This window comes from Euprymna scolopes, chromosome 40 (assembly GCF_053919585.1).
Source record: "Euprymna scolopes isolate OS-2025 chromosome 40, ASM5391958v1, whole genome shotgun sequence".
NCBI lineage: Eukaryota > Metazoa > Mollusca > Cephalopoda > Sepiida > Sepiolidae > Euprymna > Euprymna scolopes.
The window spans coordinates 14,512,004-14,530,890 of NC_136521.1; the positions used below are offsets into that span (position 1 = coordinate 14,512,004).

Here is an 18,887-nt window from a genome sequence, read left to right on the forward strand (position 1 = left end):
TGTGGGTCAAAAAGTTGTCGAGTATATAGGCTGAGAAGTATCTTAACGCACACACGCACGCACGCACACACACACACACACACACACACACACACACACACACACACACACACACATTCTCACTTTTATAAACTAAACGATGTACCCGCTGTTGCCCGGTATTAAACATAACGTTAATTTCTTTAAAAAAAAAATGAAGTAAAAAAACAAAAAAACCGGAAACAAACTGAAACGTGTGTATGTGAGTATCATATTTTTCTAAACAGTTCATCATCGTATGTAAAAAAAAAAATACTCGAGCTGAGATCCAAACCTAAAGACAGTGAGTCAAGTACGATAGACATTAGGCCAGCTTGACACGTTTCCAAACATTGTTTTCAAATTTACTTATTCATGACATTAAAAACTGTCATGTTTATACGTGAAATAGTTGACAAACAGAAAAAAACCCCGATGTCTTCCATGTACCATTTTTTCAATTCTGAGCCTTTAGCAGCCTTTTTTACGGGATGAAAACCGATTAAAAAGCTTACCATCTGTTTGAATAGTGTATATACAAAATCTCAAGTCTGCAGATTAATAATGCGTGTAGTACATAGGTTGAGAAGTATCCTCACACACATTCTCACCTTTACAGATATACTAGCTTGCCACCCGGTATTGCTCGGTCGTAAAATAAGCATAAATATTATATTTTAATTCACTCGTGCATGCGAGGATTATGTTTTTTTCTAAATAGTTCACTTTTGTAAGTAAAAAAAAAAAAAACGAAAAAAAAATACTTTGTCTGAGATCGAAACCAAAACCTAAAGGCAGTGAGTCAAGTGCGATAACTATTATGCCTGCTTGACATGATGTTAAAAATTGTTTTCAAACTGACTTATTTTAACATAATGAATATGTCCTATAGAGAAAGGACTTGTCCTGTCCTGATAGAGTTCAAAATTCAAGAGTTCAATCCTGGGCCCAACTCTCTTCCTGATCTACATCAATGACCTCCCTAAACACATACTTAAATCATTCGTTGACATCTATGCTGATGACACGACCATCTACGGCAACACATGAAAGGCTGTAAATGACAAAGTTCTCTCTGATTCTCTCTCCTCTGATCTCGAGCGCGTGATTCAGTGGGGGAAGATGTAGCTGGTTACCTTTAACGCATCCAAAACCAAACTCCTATCCTTACATCATCAACGCTCTGATCCCCAGCTGGCATCAATTGTGATGGATGGCTCTCGTCTGGGTGAGGCCCCGTGTTTTGACAAGCTTCTGGGTTTGACCTTTACTCCTGATCTGAAATGGAACACGTACATCAAGTCTGTTGCCAAGGTTGCTGGAAAGATGGTGGGATCCTTCTACCGCTCCAGAAGATATCTCACTACTGATGCAATTCTCTATCTATATAAAAGCCAAGTACGTCCAAGGATGGAATACTGTTGCCATATCTGGGCAGGAGCGGCCAAAAACAGCCTACCATGCCTTGACAGAGTACAAAATAGACTTCGTGGCTTAGTGGGGGATGCCCTTTTCTCTACCCTGCAACCTCTCTCCCACAGAAGAGACGTTGCGAGCCTATCCTTGTTTTATCGTTATTTTCATGGCAGGTGCTCGTCTGAACTCCAATCTCTGGTCCCCACCTCGCCAATCTTTCACGAAAAACACTCGTCTAGCTGAATCCACTGTGAAAAATTTCCCCCACTCTATATCTGTGCCTAAATCAAAACGCGGATTACATGAACAAAGCTTCTTTCTTAGAACTGCACGCCTGTGGAACTCTGTTCCGTCTACCTGCTTCCCTCCGGACTACAACTTGGATGTCTTCAAGTCCAATGTTAACAAATTTCTAATGAACCGCCCCTTAATTAAACACTTCATCAAATCTCCACACTAACGTAATGTACTTGCAATAATCCTTATCCCTGAGTGGCTTCCGGGCCTTGATAAGTGGTGATCACTGTGTAAAAAAAAAAAAATACTTCGTAGCCTCGTAGGAGACATCTTTTTCTCTTCCCTGCAATCTCTATCTTACAGACGAGATGTTGCCAGTTTGTCTCTGCTTTATCGTTATTTTCGTGGAAAGTGTTCGACTGAGCTTCAATCTATGGTCCCTCCTCGCCAAACTTTCACAAGAAACACTCGTCTAGCTGAAACCACTATCAATAATTCCCCTTTATCTGTGGCTAAACCTAAACGTAGATTCCATAAACAAAACTTCTTTCTTAGAACTGTACGCCTGTGGAACTGTCTTCCGTTTTCCTGCTTTCCAGCTGACTACAATCTGATTGTCTTCAAGTCCAACGTAAACAAGTTCTTGATGAGCCGTTCCACTTAAGTTAAAAAATTTACCAAATTTCCATTACTAACGATTACTTTATGTTCCAATTGACTACTGTACACTCTTAACCCTTATCATCGAGTGGTCTCTGGGCCTTGATAAGTGGTGATCCCTATGTAAAAAAAAAAAAAATATTGACGAATGCGCATTCGTGGAACAGTTAGCAAACAGAAAAAAATTCGACGACCCCCACAAACCAATTTTTCAGTTTTTATCCCTTAGCAACCCGTTTTCCCGGATTAAAACCGATTAAAAATGTTCCCACGTGTCTGAATATCCTATAAACCAAATTTCAAGTCTGTAAATCCAAAATCCGTTGAGTATGTTGGTTGAGAAGTGTCCGCACTCATATTTTCACTTTTATAGATATATAGATATATAGATATATAGATAGATAAACTAATGGAATACTCTTTCCCAAGACGTGTAAAATTTATTTCCCGAAGAAGAGAAATATTTTACACAATAATCACACTAAGTCATTTAGAATCATATTCCAATGTATAATAAAAATCCATTCTGGAAAGTGTCTTAAATTCAAAGCTTAGGATTAAGCACACTTAAGAAAAAAAAATAAAATTCAGGGAATTCTCTTTAATTAGTGCTTAACGCATATTATAGAAACTTAATTTAAAAATTAAGTTTTCGGTGGATGTTTGTACTCATATTATGCAACACTTAGACCATTTAAAATTCTAGAAGAAACCTGAATTGATAAATTGATGTCTATATATATTGTTAAAAAAATTCATACAAATCGAAATTATCTGAATAGTCCGTTGGAATTTCCCATTAAGCCAACAGGCTAATTATTTTACAAATGTTAAAAAGGCAAATCTAAAAATGGACCTCATAGAACTGCACATGACCAAGACCATATTTCAGCCAAAAGGGGGGGGGAAGCCATCTAAACAATGATTAAGACTCTGGTAGGTTTGAGGGTCGAGGGAAAACCTCCAATTGGAATCGTCTGTTTGATATTCGCAGATATGTTTATTAAGTTGCATACCTCTGCCTGTTCTACGAGTATTTTAATTGTGAATGCTCCGACGAACTACAAGCACTTGTACCCCCTCAAAGTAAATACCGCCGACAAAGCAGCAAAATCCCACCCCTACACAGTAGAGATCCCTAGATGTAAGAAAGCCTTTTACTCCAATAGTTTTTTTTCCCTAGAACTGCCAGACTTTCCAACTCTCTTCTGGGACTCTGCTTCCCAACTGTACTGACATATAGAAGTTCAAGTGTAATGTGAACAGGCATCTTGCTGCTCAACTCCGTACACTGAAACGTATGCCCCTAATAGTAGTCCCATACATAAAAGTGGCACTGTGTTTTGTTTCGAGTGAAAATGGAATAAATAAAAAAGTAAGGGATATTTAGCTGATTGGCATGAAGTTTTGAATATATTCTAGTAGGGAGACCTGATGTTGCCCGTGGATTTAATGATGATCAACCAATGTTTCACAATTCTATTTTTTTATTGTCATCAAAATCGGTGAAATCACCCATTTTTTTTCAATCAAATCGATCGATCGTCCCCCTCCCTAATTGAGGACGCATCTCGGTGCGCCGGAAGGAAACTCTACGCAGTGACTTAGTCAACAATAAATTGTAGTCTATATGGCACTATAGAGAACATATTGTTGATTTTATAAATTTCTTTTTAATATATTATCGTTTGAATTAAAGTTTAAAATGCAAAAGTCAAGTATTATAGTTCAACTGTGCTCTAAACAGAAACATTCATTTCGAACGCGCTCCTGTCATATCAAAGAACCTATATATATATATATATATGCCCGACTTTACTGCTTGTGTGGTGATAATGGCTTGAATGGAATTTTAGGACGAAAAAGTCAAGTATCATGGTTCAGTAGTGCTTTGAACGGAAACATTTATTTCGAAAGCATTATTGTCAAATCAAAGAACTTACTGTTGATTTTATATGCTGAGCCTTTCTGCTTGTGTGGTAATAAAACTTCTCAAATGCACTTGTGATGTTGTATAAGGTGTTAACATCGCCTGTTCCATTCTTTCATCAGATTTTTCGATTATCGATTATCGATTATCAATTATCCATTATCAATTATCCATTATCGATTATCGATACTTATCGTAGATATTCCGACACAAAGGCTATCTAAGAACAGTCAGGTACATAAAGTGTCTTAAATTTCATAAAAATAGGCTCAGCCGTTTTCGAGCCTATAGTGAACGAACTCACATACATACAACGTTCCTTTAACACAGACTGACCCGCTTAAAAGTAGCCCGATCTCTCCAATCTTTCTCTTACAGACCAACTGACAAAATGCAATTCTTTTTCCAACAAGAATGTGCTACATGCCACACGTTTCACAGACCACGGACATGAGTTCATGAGATGTTTACGGAAGAGAGAACAAAAGGCAAAAGGTTATGACCACCACGTTCCCCAGACTTGTCCTCATATGATTTTTATCTTTGGGGGACTTTAAAACAAAATGTTTATGCAAATAATCCTCACAGTCTAGACCAACTTAAGGAGAACCTTATCAACTCTACCAGGAGAAGATCAACAAGCAGTATCTGCAAACGTTGTTAACCGTGGCCAGAAATGTAACGGGGAGTACTTTGAGCATCTTTTATAACAGTACAGATAATTTAAACAATGCTACAAGTAATTTAAACTAGAAAAGAATGTTCCTCGTATCTATTACATTTTATGGTCTACTTTTAAGTGGGCCTCTCTATATAATAGTAGAGATTCTTTAATTGTTTTTTATTACCAGAAATTTTTATTACCAGAAATACAGATTAAATTGTATCAAACATTAATTTAAATATCCAACTTTAATAGGCTTTTATATTTACTTATTAAGAAATAAAATTGAATAACTTACATTGGATGTTCGGTTACGTATATCAGCACCAAGACATGTCTAGAATAGAAGCATATCAAGAATAATGTGAAAATATATAAAAATATGCTGAAGAGTAGCTTTGAGAGAGAGAGAGAGATAGAGATAGAGAGAGAGAAAGAGAGAGAAAAAGAGGGAGGGAGGGAGAGAGAGAAAGAGAGAGAGAAAGAAAAAGAGGGAGGGAGGGAGAGAGAGAGAAAGAGAGAGAGAAAGAAAAAGAGGGAGGGAGGGAGAGAGAGAGAAAGAGAGAGAGAAAGAAAAAGAGGGAGGGAGGGAGAGAGAGAGAGAAAGAGAGAGAAAAAGAGGGAGGGAGGGAGAGAGAGAAAGAGAGAGAGAAAGAAAAAGAGGGAGAGAGAGAGAGAAAGAGAGAGAAAGAAAAAGAGGGAGGGAGGGAGAGAGAGAAAGAGAGAGAAAAAGAGGGAGGGAGGGAGAGAGAGAAAGAGAGAGAGAAAGAAAAAGAGGGAGGGAGAGAGAGAGAGAGAGAGAGAAAGAGAGAGAGAAAGAAAAAGAGGGAGGGAGGGAAAGAGAGAGAAAGAGAGAGAAAGAGAGAGAAAGAGAGAGAGAGAGATAGAGAGAGAGAGAGAGAGAGAGAGATAGAGAGAGAGATAGAGAGAGATTAGGTTGAGAAGAAATTTCTTGCGGAATTTTTAATTTTGATTTCAAATAATGTATTTTCAAATAAGTTTTCATTAGAATACCTTTACTTTATATATAATCTTAAAGGGCGTTTTTCGCTCTACCTAATCGTTTAAATTACAATCGTTTTAAAACAATGTCTTCTTTTCAGAACGTTGAATACAAGATGGGAAAAAAAAGTAAATTCGCACAATTTTCTTATTTCAATTCAAGCGACGCAGAAAAGCTGCTGGATATACTTTGGTCCAGGAACTTCGACTGAACACACAGCACAATGATGGTCTAAGAAATTTCGTGGCGGCTACAAGAGTATTGAAGATGATGAGCGTAGTGTTCGGCCATCAAATATTAAAATTATGAACCTTAGTCGAAGCTAACACACTCATAACTGCCCGAGAACTTGCCTCTGAATTAGACGTAACGTATACGACGTAAACTTTGATACAACGTCTAGGACCACTCGGCCATATGTCACTAGGACACATTGTATCAAAGTTTACAGTTACCCAAAGGTGCTGAGTTCAATCCTGAACGAAGGCAGTGAAAAGTAACATTCAAAACAGAGAATCAGCAACTATGTCCCAGAGCCTAGCTGGAGTCCGAACACGGTACCCCCGTAATAATAATATCGGGTTGGGTTCGAGACTCCTAACAAACGGTTCCCTAGGTCGATACAAAACACCTGATGAAGGCCGGAGGGCAAAACGACCGAAACGTTGTGACTATATCAACCAAGATGAGGAAGTCAGCCCGACAATCTCAATAAATGAAAACACCTCATCTCAAAAATACAGACAATTACTATTTTATTTTTAAATGCATATTGATACGGCTTGAACACATATTAATATATATTAGAAATTCCACGGCGGCATCTTTCATATGTAATATATTACTGCTGGGCTTTCTGCGAATGTTCAACACGAAAGGGGAGCCCACGATATATTGTAGCCATTTTTGTTAAAACTAAAAGTATTTTTCTAAGTAATCTGGTTAGGGTTAGGATTAGGGTTAGAATATATCTAGTTATTACGGTTTATCTTCATATTCTTATAAGAGTCTGTGACGTATTTCCATTGTATGGACGCCCTACGCGAACGGAAACCACACGATATCATTATAAAATTGCTAGACGGAGCATGTACTACCCTTGGATCCCAGCCAAAAGATTAAGAAGGTATATTTTAGTTTCACGTACGGTCCAAAAGTGACATCATTTATCATTTATTAAAATTGTTTTTTTACACTGCGTCTTCGGTAATTGGGGAATCTTATTTATTGGAGGGGAGGGTGGAGGGGAGTAGCATGCTGCGAACAATAAATTAGCATAATTATATTTTAACTTAATCATTTATGGCTTGAATTATTTTACAGATTAAACAAAAAAATTATTATTACTTTTAAATGGCGGAAAACTCAATGTAAGCAATGGACAGTTGCAATCTGGAGATATCTGGCATCTACCCAGATACTGAACTAATATGTACAAGGCGTGTTTGAATCAATTCCCACCTTATTTATGCCATTACTAGCGGAACCTGTGGAAATTCCACAGGGGACTCCTTCATATGTAATATATTGATGTTGGCATTCCCGAGATGTTCAGTGTAAATGGAGACGCTCTGATATTATTGTAGCTATTTTGTTAAAACTGCAAAAATAGTTATCTAAGCTAACACGAACGCCAGATAAGACCCGTTCGTAAAGTACGCATAAATATGATATTTTAATTCTTGCAGATTTCGTATATATTATTATAGAGTTAATGTTCTATCGATTTTTATATGTTACAAAGTTCCGCTTTCAAAAATAAAAACAATATATCCATATGACTTGGGTGCATTAGCTTGAATCGAAACCGAAATAAAAACTTATGAAAAAAATATATGTATTTATATATAACTTGAGCTCCTTCAGCCATAATCGAAACCGAAACCAAAACTTATTAAGAATTCTTGATAAAATTATTTATAAAAAAATAGATTACTTAAGTGCCATCAGTTATAATCGAAACCGAAACCAAAACATATGGAGAATTCTTGGTAAATTATTATTGCAAGAAATGGAAGTACATAACAATTAAACGACCCGGATGTAAACGTGACACAGAAAATAACACACGCTATTGTATTAATGTATAGATATTCATTTATTTACGATTGAATCAGTTCAATAAGGTCATAAAGGGTTACTGTTCCTGGTTAGTTATCGCCTTCTGTCCTCCTATTTAATAAATGGGATCTCCCGATCGAATAATCTATAATATAAAAACAGTGACACACGTACGTACGTGTGCCGTAGTAGCTTTAACGTACGCACGTACGTTAAAGCTACTACGGCACTAATATATAGATTCTTATATATTTATAAAATTATGTATACTTTTAAATTACTATCGTACTTACCAATAATCTTCCGTCTCTGTCATGATAAAGTCGCATATAATCATGGAATAAATCGTAAAAAGAATCTGTTATGGATTCAACTTTTGTCATTTCCACATTATCTTTGCCATGGAATCCTGAAACAAGAGATATACGAGAAATATTAAACGAAATGTTCAAGATGAAAGAAAGAAACACGTGATCGTTTTCTGATCATGCCATGGGTCGATTTTCTAGTTGGTTCGTTCGTTTTGTTGCGACATATAAACACTTTACCGTTTATTCAATGCTGGATTCGTTCCCTTTGGAAAAAAAGATTTCATGCTGGAAGTTCTTATTAAATATTCCAATATTCGTTCTTGTTTGGTTATGTTGTTTTGTTTTACGGCGTGTCCATCCTTTTCTGGTTATTAAAAGCGAATTCAGTCATTTTGAAAAAAAAATTATTATTTCAAGTTTTTTTTTTTAATATTTTCAAATAATTATTCATGGTGTTTGGCTTCGTCATTTTGTTTAACGGCATATTAACTCTTTTCGAATTATTTAATACAGAATTTAATCTAATAATTCTTTAAAGTGGTGGTATGTTTCCAGTCTTTTATATTTGCAAATATTTATTTATTTATTTTGTTGTTTTGTTTTATGACATATCAACCCTTTTTCGTGTTATTTGATGCGGAATTATGTTATTTTGGATAAATGTTTTTATGCTCCAAGTTTCTGTTTTATATATCTAAGTATTATTTATTCTTCGTGTTTGGTTTGGTTGTTTTGTTTTATGATATATCAACCCCTTTTCGGGTTATTTGATTCTGAATCCAGTAATTTGGGGAAAAATTAAGCTTCACGTTCTTCATATCGCAGAAGTTCGTCAAAACATGGTGCTTCATCAAGATAAGAGCCATTTATTTTAATTTGGACCATGTGTGTGTGTGTGTCTGTGTATGTGTATGTGTGTGTGTGTGTGTGTGTGGAGCAAAGCGCTGATTATTGTAAGAGAGAAGCTTGGTTTAAATGCATTAATATTTAACATCCGTCCATATCTGTGTGTCTACCTGTCTGTCTGTCTGTCTGTCTGTGTATTTCTGTCTCTCTGTCTCTCTCTGTCCACAGGAAAAATTAGAATGTTTCCGTAAAGAAAAATGTGTCAAGATACGTACAAACTTTGTATTTTTTCAAACATATCTGATGAGATGTAACTATGAAATTTTTTAAAAATAGTATAAAATTTAAAATTGTTTGGTTTATATCAAAACAATTGTGATATCCGAAAAGATACAAACATTAAGTAATTCATTCGTGTTGTTTTTGGTTTTGCCAGTATATATATATATATATATATATATATATATATATATATATATATATATATATATATATATATTCCGCATTTCATCCACTCGAGGATTCTTCAGGCTTATGCGCGAATTCTGTGGTTGTTTGTCGTTTTTATATGCGCATCTTCTATTGAAATTTTAGTTAGCCAATCAGCTTTCTAGTATAATAAAACGCGGAATATTCAGTGTAGTTAAATCGCCATATACATTTTATAACTTACTAACTAGCTCTAACTACGTATTGAGCACTTTCGAAGTAAATACTTAAAGTTTACGCATAAATCTATACTGTCGTATATTAATTTTATGTGAGTAAATTAAGTAGTTATATATATATATATATATGTGTGAGTTTGTGTGTGTGGGTGTGTGTGTATGTATATATATATGTATATATACATATATATGTATATATACATATATATGTATATGTATATATATGTATATATATATGTATGTATATATATGTATATATACATGTATATGTATATATGTATATATATGTATATGTGTGTTTGTGTGTATGTATATGTGTGTGCTGGGGTGGAGAGGACTCCCGTAAGCCGTGGTGAAGGCAACCTTTCTAGTAGAAGCAAATATCTGATTTAAAAAACCATAAAGCGGGAGACCAGTACCCGCATTAAGCTGGTCTGCAGTTTAACTTGTTGCTGGCTATTTTGCTCTTGCTTGTTGCTGGATCTCAACATATTGAACCGAGAGAGAGAGAGAGAGAGAGAGAGAGAGAGAGAGAGAGAGAGAGAGAGAGAGAGAGAGAGAGAGAGAGAGAGAGAGAGAGAGACTTAGCTGTCGTACAAAGCTAAGACTCTGTAACATCATCTGTGTATAGATACTCCCTCAGGCATTTGTCTATAAAAATGGTCCTGTGGCGATGGAAGTCATTTTCGGGCTCATGGACTTTAAGTGTCTGAGGAAGTGGCACTCGTCTGACAAGACGTTGCAATCTTCATCATATATATGTGTATATAGGTTTCTCTCTCTATATATATATAAGTGAATAAAAGGAGTATTGGAGAGTCCTTTAAATGGAGACTTATGGAGATAATCTAAAGCTAAACATGTAAAGCTTAGATACACGAAGAATACAAAACTATATACTATTGCGTATAGACATCACATTCGTTATTTGTAACCTAGATCCTTCTCAGCTCTTCCAATGAAAAGAATTAGACTTCGAAATTCGTAACTATAAAGAGCTTTTATAACCCATACTCCCATCGATGTATCTACCTTATTGAACGGTTAAATAAATCAATGTGCACCAATATATATTTTTGTATCGTCGATATTTGTCCTCTCCCTCTTTCACACACACACACACACACACACACACACACACACACACACACACACACACACACACACACACATATTAAGTTTGTGCAAAAATAATGTCGCTTTTTGACGTATATATATCTGATAAAAAACGACACTATTTTTGAAACAACCTAATACATATACATATGTGTATATGAGTATGTATATATGTATATGTGTCAGGTCATGTCATATGCTACTGGTACCATGTAAGCCAGTACTACCTGCCTCATGGGTGGGTCACCGGCGACTAAACTGGTTCCCCCACCAGACTTGTTTGGTGAGGAGGGCGGCTAGTCTCCCTGAAGGATTAAAAACAAGACCTTTCAAAGGGCGAATGAACCCTTTTTTTTGGGGGGGGGGGAGGGTCAACGGCCAACTAGCACCGTGTATATTTGAGTGCATGTATATATGTGTTGGGGTGGAGAGGGCTTCCGTAAGCCATGGTGAAGGCAACCTTTCTAGGAGAAGCAAATCTCTGATTTAAAAAAAAACATAAACCTGGAAACCAGTACCCGCATTAAGCTGGTCTGCAGTTTAATTTGTTGCTGGCTATCTTGCTCTTGCTTGTTGCTGGATCTCAACATTTTGAACCGAGAGAGAGATTTAGCTGTCGTACAAAGCTAAGACTCTGTAACATCATTTTTGTATAGATACTCCCTTAGGCATTTTGGATCATGGACTTTAAGTGTCCGAGGGAATGGCACTCGTCTGGCAAGACGTTGCAATCATCATATATATATATATATATATATATATATATATATATATACATGTGTCTTTTATACACACATATGTATATATATATATATATATATACATATAAATCTATATAATACATATGCGTATATATTTACATGTGTGTATATATATCTGTGTATATATATATATACATATGTGTGTGTATATATATATTCATACATATGTGTGAATGTACATATACATATGTGCATATATGTAAACATGTGTGTATATATACATGTATATACATATATATATATATACATATATATATTGATAAATAGATAGGTTAATACGTAACTATGTTTGTAATTATAGTTGCATTCCTTTGTTTTTTGTGCTCACCTCACCTTCTCTTCAGTCCAAACAATCTAAGTTCATTTTGTATATATTTTCCAAACGATAAAAATATATACTTACCGAATTCCCGAGCTAAATATCTTGCAATGGCCATACTTTGGGGTATTTGTGTCTTTCCATCGATTTCCAGCACCGGAAGACAGGAACACGGCATTTCTAATATAAAAAACAACATTTATTTATTTCCATAAACAAACAAGACAACAGCTCACACAAACTATAACAACTACAGACTGAAAGCCATACAATCGAATTTCGCCCTACTTTGGGCTCATCAGTAGGATTCATTCGAATCACTATTATACGGGTACTCTGTCACATTAGATATTATTCCACATACAAGTAATTACATTAACAAGCACAGATATTACAAATTTTCTCAACCGATTTGGAGTTGTTTGTAGTTCGATGACAATACTCATGAACTTTACTTCGAAAAATTAAGCACTAACAATATTTATTCTTGTGTACATATGTTTCGGGGATTTAATAGCAATTAAATCGTGCCGTAGATAACGACAATTATAGGCTTATCAACTTTAGCACAAAATTGTCTATTAATTCGTTACAAGATACATGATACAAAAACATGATCAAATCCAGACTTTTCTCATAATTTTCATGTATATCTATATATCTATAAAAGTGAAAATGCGCGTGGCGGTGAAAACAATTCTCAACGTATATACTAAACGAATTTTTGAAAATTAGTATTAAGGGTATTCAGACATGTGGAAAACTATTTACTCTGTTTTCATCTGGAAAAGGTGCTGCTAAGAGCTCAAAATTGAGTATTTAGGAGTAATTGGATTTTTATTTGTTTATCAACTGTTTCACGGCTATGTATGCGTGAATCATTCACATGGCAGCTTCCTTATGTTAAAAATACGTTGGTTTGAAAACACTTTTAAAATAATGTCAAGCTAGTCTAATGGTTATCGTACTTAACTCAGTGTCTTTACATTTCGGTTTCGATATCAACTCGAATATTTTTTTACTTACAAGAAATGAAATGTTTAGAAATAACATAATACTTGCATGCACGTGTCTTAGTTTATTTTCGTTTTTTATTTCATTTTTTTAAAAAAGAATTTAAGGTTACACTTAATACTGGGAGACGCGGGATACATTTACTAGTATAAAGTTATTCAAATCGCCACAATTAATCCAGCTCAGTAAAAGTGGAGTTACACTTTCAGAGCATATTTATAATTGGATTAAACATTTAAAAAAATCACAGAAGTATTCACTTAATTCACATTCATATTGTTTTATTGTTGCGTGTTTCATCGAATGGAATAAATATACATAAGAAAGTCATCAATAATTTAATTTGTATTTTTATGAATTATATCGTTTATTTCAATTTTGATATTTAAAAACCATTTCAATATAAATTGATCTATACTTATATGAGTTTTTGTTTATTAATATGTTTATTAATATACTGAGTTAAATTATACTTTTCAAATCTCCGATTACCTAGAATGTCTATTAGTTTTTATTACATAATTATATTTCATCTAATCTAATCTATTGAATTCAAATATATCCCTATCTTTTATTATTTTTATATCCTTGATATATTATTCGATATATATATATATATATATATATATATATATATATATGAATGTCTGTGTGTGCGTATGTGTGTGTGTGTGTATTAACATTGTACTTAATTTACGACAATAAATATTTGTCAATGCCCACGTTTGATATATTATTTGTTATGTATATATATATATATATATATATATATATATATATATATATATATATATTGAATTCAAATATATCCCTTAAATTATTTGTTATATATATATATATATATTGAATTCAAATATATCCCTATCTTTTATCATTTTTATATCCTTGATATAATATTTGTTATATATATATATATATATATATATATATATATATATATATATATATATTAATGTTTGTGTGTGTATGTGTGTGTGTGTGTGTGTGTGTATTAACATTGTACTTAATTTACGACAATAAATATTTGTCAATGCCCACGTTTCCTTGTGCAATTTATAATAGTCCCAGCCCTGTGGACTAAATAATGATTCATTTCTTTAATGATATTGCACACATAAATGTAAGCTTCAACAAAAAAGCAACGTGACATGTTATATATATGTATGTGCATGTGTGTATGTGTGGTTTCGTAGTCAAACTCGAGTGCTTTATCTCAATGGATATTATCATTTAACCATCCAAATTTTCTTATATACAATTCCAAAGTAATAATAAATATACTTCGTCTACTACAAAGCTGGAGAAACTCGAATCAAATAAATTGTTTTTATTTCTTCAGTTTAAATCGTTACAGCTGTTTCATCACTTGCATTATACAATCCATCAAAGTAAGAATGTTAAGTGCGAGTTTTATGAACAGAATGAGTCTTCCGGAATGCAAGAGCCCCCCCCCCCCAATCATATCTCCCAATACATGTGCCGACTGTTTACGAGTCGCTACTTTTGATTTTTGTGAGCAAGCTGTGAATGATTGCCTTGTATTAGAAAAATAATGCGACTGATTGACAAGGAGGGTCCAGCCTTAGAGGGGATCAGATGTGAATAAACCTCCAATTAATATGAGTTATCTTTTCCTTTTTAAAAGAACTCTGGGTTCGGCGAATTGTATACATGTAAACTGTTTTCTTTCTTACTACTCCGTAAGGGTGGCTGTGCGTTTTTAATTGTGAAGCAACAGTTACACAATCACCAACCGTACCTCTCTTGAATCGGCACTGTTTTATTCCAGTAGCAAGGAGAAATCCAGTGCGAATTGAAACAATACTAAAACCACACATAGCACCTCTAAATGGTCACCCATTTAGTACTGAGGACACTTTTCATTGCTTACCTTAAGTGATTATGTCATATGAATACCACTTAATACCATTCCTATTATTTGAAATTGGCCAGACGTCTACGAATATGTTTACAACTGTCTTAAATTAAAAAAAAAATCAATGGAGCGTATTGTGATGTTCTTGTAAATAAAAACAATTTGATTACCTCCATTATCCATTTTTTTTCGATGTTTTCTCTTTGTTTAAACGCTAGTAGTTTGTGTTTTTCTTGTTATTTTTTTAATATAATAGAAAATGTCTCAATGCATCGTAAAAAAGTTTTAGGTGTAGGTTGGTGAAATTAGAATACAATAATACATTTGATGACATGCAATTGATTGCATTAAATAGTGTGCAAATTAAAGCAAACACGTCTAATAATTAGCTGAAAAGGATCCATCTGTAAAGCGAAAAAGTGTTTTCCTTATTGATGACATAAGTTGTATTTTCAATTTAGGTGATTATATCAAAATGTTTTTATATTAATGAGGGAACACTTGAGAGAAATTAAAGCAAAGTATGTTTTTCTATTGCCGAAAAATCGGCGCAACAATAATAAAAAATATAAGTTAGGAAGCTTAAATGCAATGTAAGTTTTACTTGGAAAATCTTTATTCTTATAGATTAAATATATACATACATACATACATACATACATACATGCATACATACATACATGCATATATATATATATATATATATATATATATATATATATATATATATATATATATATATATATATATATATATATATATATATATATATATATATATATATATATATATATATATATATATATATATATATATATATATATATATATATATATATATATATATATATATATATATATATATATATATATATATATATATATATATATATATATATGTTAGCCGCGTGGTAGAGGTTTAGGCTTCTTATCACGAGGTGCCGATTTCGAATCTCGCTAGATTCAGCCACTCTGATGAGTCGTGGATGACGAAACGCGTGTCAGTGGATAATTATATTTTAAAAATAATATATATGCTGCTCCCCATTAAAGGGGGTACCAGATTTGTCAATGGGAAAATTATTCCCAACAAGCATTTAGGTAAAAATGCACTTTCGTATAAATACTTGAATTCACTCAAGAAAGTATCGCGAATATATATATATATATATATATATATATATATATATATATATATATATATATATATATATATACAAAGATAGGTATATATATATCTGTAAAAAATTTGAAACCCATGTGTTTGTTGGTTGTTTTGTTCACAATATACGTCATATATAACGTCATGCCAGGTTACGTCATATATGACATTATAGCAGATCAAATCATATATGGTATAGTAGATGACGTCATATATGACGGAAATTCTTTCGACCTTGATGAGTAAAAGTTAAAAAGCAAAAGACGTAAAACAACGTTTCGCCTACTTGTTGCTGGGGTTTTATCAAGAGAAAGTAAAATAAAGTGTCATGAAACGAGATTTGTAATTTTGTTTGACTATAAATAATTATAGCGTATAATAAATTGAAATCTATGTCGAGAGAAAAGACATAAATACGTATATATATATATATATATATGTATATATATATACACTAGCAAAAGTATCCGTCGTTGACTGGGTTCAAAAACAGCCTACAGAAAATGGACTCTGATTTATGAAAGTATGATAGGTTATGAAAAGGAAGGCTTGTAAAGAGATAGCTTCGAATTTGGGGGTATCAAAACCAAAGCAAAATATGATGAAAGTAAATATAAAATAGATAAACCCCATAATTTATTATACCATACCTGTTCACACTGAAACACTTATCACAATATTCTGTGGATATATATTAAAAAACCTTGTTAAACTTTGTAACATATTTCCATACTATGGAGGTCAGGCGCGAACGAACACCCCATAATTTTATTTTACCATATTTCTTTAAACTGAAACATAATTATCAAAGTATACTTACGCAGATAGATATGAAAAGTCTTTATTAAAGTTTGTGCCTATTTCCATTCTATGGAGGCCAGGCGCGAACGCAGACCCCACAATTTTATTATACCATCCATATTTAAGTTAAAACATACTTATCAAAGTATTAATATGTGCATCTATATCAAAAACACTTGTAAACGTTTTTTTTTAATTTTTAAATATTTAATTTCCATACTTTGTGGACCAATTTTAATGAATCATTTATTATGCCAGATAAAACATACCCATTCCCGTGTCTCGATACATCTTCTATCATTATATGTGATCAGTTTTCTATAATAGTCAACGATATAGGAGCCTATTCGTGACCAAACACACACAGAGACGTTCAGCTTTATATTATAGATATGTATATGTATAAAAATATGTACACGAGAAATTTATACAAAATATACATAGATGTTGCATTAGTTAAATTAAAGAATAGGATTAGGTCAGAAAAGAAGTCTTGCTTCCTATTTTGCTTAGTTAAGTGGATTTACCCTCCAGACCCCACTAAGTGTCCATGAACAAATAAACATACATGTCCCAACTTTATATATAAACGTGTTGAAAGCGAGACACTGCTTTTAATAATACTCACTGTTTCTGTAGTTCTTCCAGTCAGTAAATGTAATCCTCGAATCTTCATAACTCACTCCTGACATTGAGAACAGCATCCGACATATCTCGGCCCGTCCACGGCCATTGAAATAATACAATGTGTAAGAAGGCATGATGATTCAGTATCCTTCCTAAACATACATTATATATATATATATATATATATATATATATATATATATATATATATATATATATATATATATATATATATGTATAGTAAGTTTTGAAAATATATGGCAATTAAGCTATGCAGAATATTTGCGTTTCATCCACGTAAGAAATCATCAGGTCAAAATACATTACTCACGTATTGAATAAATACTGAATATCGATGCGTATATATATATATATTTCATAATATTTTTTCTGTACGCATTAAATAATATACATATAAATGCATAGAGAGAGAGAGAGAGAGAGAGAGAGAGAGAGAGAGAGAGAGAGAGAGAGAGAGAGAGAGAGAATGAGATAGGAGGAGAAAGAGAGAGGAGGAGGAGATGTAGATAGATAGATAGACTGATAGAGGTTTTCAGTTCTTGTTAAACGGTTCTCCGTTTCTCACAATAAAAAGAACGCATCTAATTCTGGCTTTTACGGCGAGAATACAGGAGAGGCAACGCCAACATGATTAAAAAAAGAAAACCTACTAATGGCGTAATTCCCTCAACATTGTTGACGACGCGGCATAATCGTTCGTTTAGTCATCTAATGCCCTCATTGAGCTGATTAATTCTAGAAAAGAAGCAAAAAAGATACGAGGACGAGTCCATTCTTAAGACACGTCCATTCAATTAACACGTTTAGCGACGAAATACCATCTCATACGTAAGCGTGACAGACAATTCTTTTCAAATTTAAGCATGTACGTCAATCAATGATTCCCGGGCCTGACCCGAGGGTATTTAGTTCTCTCCCACTGCAAGAACTTAGATATCATGGTCGGAAAGTGGAATTGAGAAGTCAGCCCCACCTCTACTGACTTGCAAAAAGTAACTGGGCAACCCCGTCGGCATTCTCCGGTGAGTGCGCCTCAGCCGAATAGCATAAACTAGCCACTCATCAAAGAGAGAAGACAAAGCCTAGGAGGGTGGCCATCCTAGAACTGCACAGAATTAAATTCCTACCGCAAAATCAACAGGGACCAGGTAATAACAGGAATGATCTAATCTCTGTTGAATTTGGGGGCAGAGGATAAAATCCCTAGCCGCGTTTTTTTTTTTTTATAAAATACTAACCTTCAAAATGGCACGTGTGAAATTTTGAATCCACTCGGATTATTAGCTTACAAATCACATTTATTTAAGATCACAACCTGTTAGCCTTCCTCTATAATTTTGGAGAGTGACCATACAGAATAACTGGTGTGCCTCAGTT

At 33.7% G+C, this 18,887-nt stretch overlaps 1 protein-coding gene across 1 annotated transcript in view; it reads right to left on the minus strand.

Annotated features, from left to right (window-relative positions):
* Positions 1–17,626, minus strand: part of LOC145265716 (S-crystallin 4-like) — a 25,250-nt gene extending 7,624 nt beyond the window's left edge. The window contains exons 1-4 of the mRNA XM_080121771.1: positions 17,491–17,626; positions 12,095–12,190; positions 8,283–8,398; positions 5,224–5,262 (exon numbers count right to left, since the gene is read on the minus strand). Coding sequence (XP_079977897.1) covers positions 5,224–5,262; positions 8,283–8,398; positions 12,095–12,190; positions 17,491–17,623 — 384 coding nt within the window. The 5' untranslated portion in view covers positions 17,624–17,626. The remainder of the gene's footprint in view (positions 1–5,223; positions 5,263–8,282; positions 8,399–12,094; positions 12,191–17,490) is intronic.
* Between the last annotated feature and the right edge of the window lie 1,261 nt (positions 17,627–18,887).